General features: G+C 70.1%; 1 protein-coding gene across 1 annotated transcript in view; it reads left to right on the top strand.

Moving 5' to 3' along the window:
• COL5A3 (collagen type V alpha 3 chain) overlaps positions 1-7,835 on the top strand; it is a 14,663-nt gene extending 6,828 nt beyond the window's left edge. Inside the window, exons 26-54 of the mRNA XM_085315143.1 lie at positions 4-60; positions 186-275; positions 369-422; positions 587-694; positions 813-920; positions 1,282-1,335; positions 1,461-1,514; positions 1,744-1,851; positions 1,982-2,035; positions 2,206-2,259; positions 2,362-2,415; positions 2,532-2,585; positions 2,766-2,873; positions 3,027-3,080; positions 3,381-3,434; positions 3,651-3,704; positions 3,859-3,912; positions 4,076-4,183; positions 4,377-4,430; positions 4,518-4,571; positions 4,685-4,792; positions 4,904-4,957; positions 5,218-5,253; positions 5,389-5,442; positions 5,649-5,892; positions 6,109-6,221; positions 6,420-6,488; positions 6,591-6,827; positions 7,034-7,835. Coding sequence (XP_085171269.1) covers positions 4-60; positions 186-275; positions 369-422; positions 587-694; positions 813-920; positions 1,282-1,335; positions 1,461-1,514; positions 1,744-1,851; positions 1,982-2,035; positions 2,206-2,259; positions 2,362-2,415; positions 2,532-2,585; positions 2,766-2,873; positions 3,027-3,080; positions 3,381-3,434; positions 3,651-3,704; positions 3,859-3,912; positions 4,076-4,183; positions 4,377-4,430; positions 4,518-4,571; positions 4,685-4,792; positions 4,904-4,957; positions 5,218-5,253; positions 5,389-5,442; positions 5,649-5,892; positions 6,109-6,221; positions 6,420-6,488; positions 6,591-6,827; positions 7,034-7,180 — 2,451 coding nt within the window. The 3' untranslated portion in view covers positions 7,181-7,835. The remainder of the gene's footprint in view (positions 1-3; positions 61-185; positions 276-368; positions 423-586; positions 695-812; positions 921-1,281; positions 1,336-1,460; positions 1,515-1,743; positions 1,852-1,981; positions 2,036-2,205; positions 2,260-2,361; positions 2,416-2,531; positions 2,586-2,765; positions 2,874-3,026; positions 3,081-3,380; positions 3,435-3,650; positions 3,705-3,858; positions 3,913-4,075; positions 4,184-4,376; positions 4,431-4,517; positions 4,572-4,684; positions 4,793-4,903; positions 4,958-5,217; positions 5,254-5,388; positions 5,443-5,648; positions 5,893-6,108; positions 6,222-6,419; positions 6,489-6,590; positions 6,828-7,033) is intronic.
• The last annotated feature ends 1,501 nt before the right edge of the window (positions 7,836-9,336 follow it).

Consider the following 9,336-nt stretch of genomic DNA (forward strand, 5'->3'; position numbering starts at 1 on the left):
CCCCCCGGCCCCCCGGGGGAGCAGGGGCTGCCAGGAGCCGCCGGCCGAGAAGGAGCCAAGGTAGGAGCCACCACGCGGCCGCCCGCCGGGCTGAGCCGAGGGTGCTGACACCCCCCGCTCGGCCCCACGGCGGCAGGGAGCGACGGAGCCTGCCGCGACCTGCCCCCCCCCCCTTCTCCTTGCAGGGAGACCCCGGCCCGGCTGGCGTCCCCGGCAAGAACGGCCCCCCGGGCATCCACGGCTTTGCCGGCACGCGGGGCGCGCCGGGAGAGACGGTCGGTGCCGTCCCGGGCTCGGACGCGGCCTGCCGCGCTCCCCGGGCGGGGAGCGGGGACGAGCGGGGCCCTGACCGGCCGTCTCTCCGGCAGGGTCCTCCTGGCCTGAAGGGTGAGGAAGGCCCCCCCGGCCCGCCCGGCCCCACAGTGAGTGCTGAGCATCGGGGCGTTCCGGGCTCGTGCGGAGTTTTGGGGTCCCCCTTGCCAGGGGCTCCCTGGGGAGCGGTTTCGCCACCCCGGCTGGAGTCCTAGTTGGTAAAGAGTGAGTTTTCCTTGGCGAGGAGGGAGGATCCCGGGCCTGTCTTTCCTAGGGTTCCCCCGGCGAGCGAGGCCCCACCGGGGCAGCTGGAGGCATCGGACTGCCGGGCCGCGGGGGCGCGCAGGGCCCCCCYGGCCCCACCGGAGAGAAGGGCTCCCCGGTAGGTGCTGCAGCCTCGGCGTGGTGGGGCGCGACGCAGGAGGAGGTGTGGGGCAGGGCTGGGAGCAGCCGGGAGCCTCCCGTGGGTCCCGGCCAGCCCCGCTCTCTCCCCGCCGCAGGGCGAGAGGGGCCCGATGGGCCCGGCCGGACACGACGGCATCCAGGGCCCTGTGGGGCTGCCGGGCCCAGGCGGCCCCCCCGGCCCGGCAGGAGAAGACGGCGACAAGGTAAGTCCGGGGCAGCAGCCAGCCCCCAGCGACGGCTCCTTTGCGGAGAGGAGATGTGCTGCGCCTGGCTGCTGACAGCCGGGGGAGGTACCCGGGCCGGTCCCCTTGGAGAGGGCCGGTTCCCGCGGCCGCCTCCTGGCAGCGGGGAGCTCCCGGGCAGCGGCGCGTCCGTGTCCGTGCCGGGCGCTGGCAGGTTTCCTTGGCAGYGCTCCCCAGGTGGAGGCAGGTTTCCCTGGTGATGGGATTTCCTTGGCCACGGTTCCCCGGCGATGGCAGCCTTCCCTGGCCGCCAGCGCTCCCTGGCCACGGGTCCCCGGCAAGGGCGGCTGCGGGGTTTCACCGTGTCCCTTTGCCGTGGCAGGGCGAGATCGGGCCGCCCGGGCAGAAGGGCAGCAAAGGCGACAAGGGCGAGGCGGTAAGGGCCATGGGGCTGGCCGGCCTGTGCGGGCCCGGGGGCTGCCGAGGGCCAGAGCGCCCCCAGGGACGGGAGGCGTTCGGGGGCCGCTCTGAATGATGCGGATGCTTCTGCCCCCCCCCCAGGGCCCCCCAGGACCGACAGGAATCCAGGGGCCTCTCGGGCACCCTGGCCCCGCGGTGAGTAGCTGGACACGCTCTTCCCACCCAGTTCATCCCCCCCCACACCCCGAGCCCCACGCTCAACCAAGAGACCCCGAATGCAGCGCTTGCTGCTCCMCCCAGCAGCGCGAGCATCCCCTGTCCTGCCCTGTCTCCCCACTTAGCCCCTTCCCGCCTGCGCGCCAACGTCCCCGTGGGGCAGGCAGTGCCTGCGGGAAGGTGCTCACCCCAAGCTCGCCCTTGGCAGGGAGCGGACGGGGAGCCCGGGCGCCGCGGGCAGCAGGGCATGTTTGGGCAGAAGGGAGACGAGGGCTCGCGGGGCCACCCCGGCCTCAGCGGCCCCCCGGGCCTGCAGGTAAGGAGCAGGGGGCAGGGCTGGCTCTGCAGGGCTGGCGGGGGCTGTGGGCGGGCAAGGGGGGGCCGGGACAAGGGCTCCGCGCGGCACCAGGGTGGCTCTGCCCTGCCAACCCGCGCGCTCCTCGCAGGGCATGCCAGGCCCGCCGGGCGAGAAGGGGGAGAACGGAGACGTCGGCCCCATGGTAAGGAGCCCCCCACGGCTCAGCTGCCCACCTCGGTGCCTCCCCGGCTCCCCAGACCTCGCCGACTCCCTCTGCCCCACTCCACAAGCTCCCTCTCCCRTGGGGGCCTCGCAGCCCCCCGGCTCAGCAGTCGCTCTCCGTGGTGCTGACCCRCCCTGTGCTCCCTGCAGGGCCCCCCCGGCGCCCCGGGACCACGCGGGCCCCAAGGACCCAGCGGCGCAGAGGTGAGCACGGCCGTGGCACTTGGCTGCCGGGCGTGCAGGGTGCCAGGCCGTGGGGCAGGCTCTGGGCTTTGCCCTGGGTAACCCCTGTCCTCGCGTCTTTAGGGCCCCCAGGGAATGCCGGGCGGCGTGGGGCAGCCAGGTGCYGTGGGAGAAAAGGTGAGCCCACGTTCAGTGTGCGTGGACCGGGCAGAGCAGCGCACTCCCCCCCCCGCAGCGCCCGGCAGCACCCGGGGCACGGCCGGCAGGTTTCCCTCTGCTCTTCTCCCGYGCAGGGTGAGCCAGGCGAAGCAGGAGACCCTGGAGCCCCGGGGGAGCCCGGCCCGCCCGTGAGTGTYGCAGGGCATCTCTGCGAAGGCAGGAGCATCGGGGTGGGGAGGAGGAGAAGCTCKATGGAGTGGGGAGCAGGGAGCGGGTCCCGCTCTCCCCAGGCACGCGGAGCTSGGCCAGGGCTGCGGGTGAACACCGTGCGGCCCGGGCTACGCCCTGCTCTCCCCATTCCTCTGCAGGGTGTGAAAGGGGATGTGGGGGAGAAGGGGGATGCAGGACAGCCAGGAGCAGCTGGCCCCCCTGGCAAGAAGGGGCCCCCAGGAGAGGATGGAGCCAAAGGCAACTTGGTGAGTGCAGGAGTGAGGTGCAGAGAGGCGAAGGGAGCCTGCCCTGAGACCCCTCGCACACCTACCCACAGCCCCTTCCCTGCTCCTGCTCTGCTCTCCCGGTGCRCTGCAACTCTCTTCCAGCCCCGTGCTCATATCTCCGTCTCTCTGCAGGGCCCCATCGGCTTCCCTGGAGATCCCGGCCCCCCTGGAGACCCCGGCGTGCCGGTGAGTAGCCCCAGTTGGCCCGCTGRAGGGGCCGCAGAGCAGAAGCAGCCGCAGCCTGGAGGCTGCTGGCGCTTCCCCAGGCTCGGAGCCGGCACTCGGAGCTCCCATGCCACGGGCTGCCCCAGGCGCCGTCACCCCGGTGCCGGCAGGGGCCGTGGGGCGAGCCGGGGGCTGGAGGAGCCGGGCGCCAGGGCTCTGGTGCTGTGCTGCCTTGCAGGCGCTGCCCTGCCGCACCCCCCTGCAGAAAGCCTGGGGGGGCCGGGGTGGCTGGGCGAGCGCTCACCCCGTCCTGTGCCGCAGGGCCTGGACGGCGCTGCTGGAGAGAAGGGCGACAGCGGGGACCCCGGCCTGCCGGTGAGTGGGGCACCTGGGGGTGTCAGGGCCGTGAGGGGGGGCTGCGATCCCCCACGGGGCTGCGGGACTGTGGCTGACCTGTGCTGCTCCCCGGGGTCCTCGTGCACCCCTTATCCCCCCAGGCCTCTCCATGCTTCCCCCAGCGCCTGCTGTGGGACCTTTTTCTTCTCTTTCCTCCTCCCCAAGCTGCCACTGACCAACTCGGGTTTGTTTCAGGGYCCCCCCGGTGCGTCAGGGGAGCCGGGGCCCCCGGGACCCCCTGGACGGAGGGTGAGTAGGGGAAGGGGGYGAGGACGGGGAGGGAGAGCACAGGGCGAGGTGGGAGGGGAGCAGTGCTCTCTGTGTCGGGGGGCAAGCGGGGCTGCTCCAGGCCGGAGCGCTGTTCCCGGTGCCCAGCTCACGCGCTCGCTGTCTCCTTGCCCAGGGGCCGGCAGGGCCAGCTGGGCGCGAGGGCCGTCAGGGCGAAAAGGGTGCCAAGGTAAGCTGAGGCTCTCCAAGCCTGCTCCCCTCGGGGAGGAAAGCGCCATGCCTCTGCCAGCCCGGGGCAGAACCCGAGCCCTCCCAGACACCGCCGGCAAGCGGGGGCCAGGCCCCTGTGCCACCCCAGGCCCCGCTCAGATGCTCCATGCTCGCGTTCCCAGGGCCAGCCTGGCACGGAGGGGCCGCCCGGGAAGATGGGCCCCGTGGGGGCGCAGGGCCCTCCAGGGCGGCCCGGCTCCGAAGGTCTCCGTGGAATCCCTGGTTCGGCTGTGAGTCCTGGGGGGGGGTGGGGGGGCTGTGGGGAGGGCCCGTGAGGCACACCCCTACAGCAATGCAGGGCTGAGTGCGTGCCCGAGGCCCTGGGCAGCCAGGTGCCCACACGGCGTTGCCTTGGGCGCTGAGCCGCTGCAGGCTGGATTTTGGGGGGGCTCGTGCCGCTCTCCCACGCTGTGTCTTCTCCAGGGCGAACAAGGTCTGCTGGGAGCCCCAGGACAAGCAGGACCACCCGGCCCCCTGGTAAGTCAGGGTGAGTGAGCCCTGGGGACCCTGGTGTCCTGGCTGGGCTCAGTCCGGGGAGCGTGACTCCCTCTGTGCTCCTTGCAGGGCCCTGTGGGCTTGCCTGGCCTCAAGGGAGACCCTGGCCACAAGGGAGACAAGGTAAGGCGAGGTGACAGTTGCGCAGGAGCTGGGGCTGGGGTGCCCCTCACCCCAGACTCGCCCCCATGCCTGGTCCTGGGGAGGAGGCTGCCTGACACTCCCTTCACTCCCAGGGCCACGCGGGACTGATCGGGCTCATTGGACCTCCAGGAGAGATGGGAGAGAAAGGAGACCAGGGGCTGCCAGGCATCCAGGGTCCCCCAGGACCCAAGGGAGACCCTGTGAGTATGTGGGGTCTCTCCTGACKTTGGGGCTGGACAGCAGGGAGAAGAACAACGTACTTGTGGACACATGCCCCTTGGGGACAGGGCTGATGCTGTCTCTACCCGCAGGGTTTGGCTGGACCCACAGGTCCCACCGGCCCCCCAGGACCCCCTGGGCTCTCGGTGAGTAGCTGCCTGCACCATCCAGGTGCACCAAGCTTTAGCTGAACGTCATTCTGCTCATCCCAGGATCGTCAGTCTGCCCTTAACTCCTCTGCAGTCCTGGAGGGGGGGATTCTCTCCCCAGGACTGGTGAAGGGGGCAGAGGGGACCGAGGCTCACGGGAGGGTCGAGGGCAGCTTCCCCAAGCTGCATAACCAGCTCACGCCTGGGATCTGGTTGCTCCCAGCCAGCACCCCTCTCCTGTCTTCTCTTCCCCACAGGGACCCTTGGGCCAGAAGGGCTCCAAAGGCTCACCGGTGAGTGCCGAGGAGGGGACGGGGAGCACAAGCAGGGCCATCTCCTACCGCGTCCCTAGGGGRGCTGGGGAGCGAGCAAGGCACTTGGAGCCTTCTGGGCTGGTTGGCTGATTGCCCATTCCTCCTCTTTTGCAGGGTGCGCTGGGTCCCAGAGGTGACACGGGTCCCCCTGGACCCCCAGGGCCACCGGTGAGTGAGAGGTGCTTTGGGCACAGAGACAGACAACACCCCGCCTGGGTCCTGCCAAGCCCCCTGTTCCCCCTTTGCCTCTCCCCTCCGGGGACGGCTCCTCCATCCCCAGGCCCCCCTTGCTGGCGCAGAGGCTGGTCCGGCSTTTCTCACGCAGCTCTGCTCCCTGTGTCTGCTGCTCTCACCCCTCTGTGTGTCTGTCCCAGGGCCGCCCAGCTGAGCTGCTTGAGCCACTTCCCTCGAGCAGGGCCAGGAAGCGCCGGCAGGCTGTGGACGGAGCTCCAGGGGAGCAGGGAGCCCCCTCAGAATACGAGGGGCTGGAGGAGGTGTATGCTTCGCTCAGCTCCCTGCGCACTGAGGTCGAGCAGCTGAGACGGCCCCTGGGCACCCCCGAGAGTCCCGCTCGCGTCTGCAGGGAGCTGCAGCTCTGCCACCCCCACCTCAAGGACGGTGAGGTTCTGGAGGTCCAGGCTGCAGGAGGGAGAGGGAACGGTGGAAACACCTCCAGGGGGGGTGGGACCAGGGCTTTCCAGACCTCTGCCCCACGCCAGGTGCTGCACGTACAGCATGTCTCTGGGGAGGGGGCCAAGGCAAGTGCAGAGCCTGCAGGGAGCTGATCCATCTGTCCATCTGCCTGCCTGCTGACCTCCCTGCCCTCCTTCCCAGGCGAGTACTGGATTGACCCCAACCAGGGCTGCTCCCGAGATGCCTTCCGGGTTTTCTGTAATTTCACGGCTGGCGGCGAAACCTGTCTCTTCCCTGATAAGAAGTTTGAGGCTGTGAGTTGAAGCAGGGATCTAGAGGGCTGGGGTACGGCAGTGCTGGGTGTCCAGATCTGTGCTCCAGCAGCCTACTGGGCCGGGGAGCCCCTGAGATTGGGGGGGGGGGGGGGGGCTCAGGGCATGCTGCACCCCATGCTGCAGGGCGCTGGGGTTAGAGACGCTCTCTAACACCTTCCCCTCCTCTGTCACCCCCAGGTGCGGCTCGCTGCCTGGAACAGGGAGAAGCCGGGAACATGGTACAGTACCTTCAAGAGGGGCAGAAAGGTAGGAGCCTGGGGGTTACGCTCCGTCCTGGGGCAGAAGGGAAGAGGCACCCAGTGCGTGGCGTTGGGTGGCTGCATCTCAGCCCCTGTGCTGTCCTCCCAGTTCTCCTACGTGGACGCAGATGGGAATGGGGTGCCYGTGACCCAGCTCACCTTTCTGCGTCTCCTGAGTGCCAGCGCCCGCCAGAACTTCACGTTGAACTGCCAGAACGCAGCCGCCTGGTACGACGCCGGTGCCAGCAGCTTYGCCCGCGCCCTGCGCTTCCGTGGGGCCAACGATGAGGAGCTGGGGCACGGCCACCCTGCTGCCCTCATCCGGGCCCTCCGYGACGGTTGCCAGGTGAGGCAGCCCAAACCCCACTGCACCCTGCCACCCCCCTACATGCAGCCCCTTCATCCCCTTCCCMACCCCGTATCCCCTCGCAGCTGGAACCATCCCTGTCCCTGTTCACCCGCTTCATCCTAGCTCCCCTGGCGCCATGTCTGCCAGGTCCCGGTGGGTCTCTGCCCCGGGGTCCTATCCCTGAGCCTGCCCCATGTCTGCAGGGACGCCAAGGCCAAGAGCGGACAGTGCTGGAGGTGGCCTCGTCCCGCGTCGAGCGGCTGCCCCTGATGGACGTGGCCATGGCTGACTTCGGAGACRCCAACCAGAAGTTCGGCTTTGAGCTGGGCCCCGTGTGCTTCCTGGGCTGAGCGTGGCCCCAGACGGCGCGCGGGCAGGGGGCTGCTCCGCCGCCTCTCACGCCAGGGACAGTGACCCAGTGCCTGCCCTGGCACACTCAGGACTTGGAGCTGCCACTGCACGCCCCCCTCCTGCCCCTCTTATTTATACTGCCGGCTCCCAGGYGGACGAGCTGGGGCAGGGCACCCCGGACTGTCGGGAGCGGGTGCGAGCCGGTGCCCTTCCCATGGTGCTATGAAGCTCCCCGAGAGCCCCCTTAGTGAAGCACTGGACATGCCCTCGGCACGGCAGCGCTGCGGCACCACTCACCCAGCCCCATGGGCGCCGGAGCGCTRGGACCCCCGTGCAGCCCTCTCCCCAGCCCTGCGGCCCTGCTGCCGCCGAGTCTCCGCCGTCCGTCCTGGCTGTGCCTGCCCATGGCTCCACGTACGAGCCGGGGCTGCCTYCTCCGTGCCTGCAGCTGCTCGGCTGCTCTGCGGGAGAGCCCCGCTGCACCGGGGGACTGCGCCCCGGCCGGCGGCAGCAGCTCGGGAGCTGGGGTGCGCGTGGGGCTGGGCGAAAGGTGCAGCCCCCGTGCCCAGCCCAGCACCCAGCTCTGTGCTGTTCAGCGTCTTGACCCCAGCGCCTTGCGGTCGCTGTACCATAAACCAACTGTATCGAACCTCCCGCCTCGCCTGGTGCCACTCTGTGCCCCATGCCCCAGGCTGGCACCCTGTGGGTGCCAGTCCCCCATCCCAGCACTCTGCTCCTGCCTCAGATCTCTGCTGCTTCCCATTGAAACAGGCAGTGCCAGGCCTGGCTGGTGCCTGTGGACCCTGCCAGGATGCTGCAGTGCCTGGGGGGCTGCAAGGCACAGCACGCATAATRCATGTGGGTGCGTGCGTGGTGCATGCAGCAATGCACGTTGGGCTGCCCGTGGTGGGCCAAGGAGGGGCACAGGCTGCCCCAGCACCACTGTCCCTGCAGCAGCTGCACAAACACCTTTGGCCTTGCTTCTGCAGCCGCCGGTGCTGCCTGCCACACCATGTTTGTGGCAYGGTTGGAGATGGGGCTGGAATCCCCCGCTGGCCCGGGACGCTGGGTTCATGGGCGGCCTCAGGCGGATATGGCTTCTCCCTTTCTTTTTTCCCTCTTGCCTTGGTCAGAGCAGCCCCATCTGCAGCTCTGACATCCAAGATCGTTCTCCTGCACGCAGGATGCCCAGGTTCCCCGGCAGCCCTGCTGCCGGTGGCCTCCCCGCTCCCCTGCCTGTTGCTCTGAGGGGGCCCTGTCCCCACTGCACATCCCGAGCGTGGGCTCAARGTGCCCAGACCCTGGGACCAAGGTGGCTGGACTTGCTTCCGCTGCTGCCTACCCAGTGCCCGGCCTCCGGCAGGCGGGCAATAAGGTGCTGCGAGGGAAGAGGCAAGCGGTGTGGGCGCTCTTCCCCTCCTTTGCCTGGTACCACATCCCTCTCCGGTGGCTGGYGTCTGGCCACCTCCAGCCCTCCTTAACCCTGACCACAAGAGACGCGTGTTGAGTCAGGGCCGGGCAGCTCAGCGTAGGCTGGGGAGCATGGCTGGCAGGAGACGCAGGCGATGGCGAGGCCGGGAGCACGGCTCTGCCCCAGCCGAGGGCCATGCTGCTGTCCGCGGGGCAGGTAATCGCTGCTCTGCTCTATGCGGAGTGTGGCACAGCAGTGGGTGCCCAGGCCGAGGGTTTCCCAGGCCGCAGTTGGTGTGAGTCTCCCCTCCAGTCACTGCCGTGGGGCCTCAGGACCCCGTTTGCACGAGAAGGGGGCATGCGAGGGGATGTTTGTGCAGCTCTCAGCGTGTGGAGGYCCTTCTGCCCCTGGCCAGCCCAGGGCAGGCTGCCCCTGCACGGGAACACGTACCGTGGCATCATGGTGGGATGGGGCGGGGGACCGGGAAGGCTTTGTCCCTGGGGGGCTGCTTGGGCAGGGGGGCTGGAGCGCCCGGCGCGAGGGCCCCCACTCTCCTTGCACGAGGCTGCCAGCAGGGATCAGGATGCGATGGGGGTGGACTTTGGTCCCGGGACAGCGGTCCCGCCCCCCGCCACTGATCCCAGCGCGGGTGCGGGAAAGCCCGGGGAGTGCGTTCCCAGGCGTCCTGCCGCCCCGCTGCCCGCGGGGGGGGGACCGGGCCGCCCCCGGCACCCCGGGACCACG

The sequence above is a fragment of the Rhea americana genome, unplaced genomic scaffold, assembly GCF_003343005.1.
Source record: "Rhea americana isolate MKP2758 unplaced genomic scaffold, rheAme1 scaffold_420, whole genome shotgun sequence".
Classification (NCBI taxonomy): domain Eukaryota; kingdom Metazoa; phylum Chordata; class Aves; order Rheiformes; family Rheidae; genus Rhea; species Rhea americana.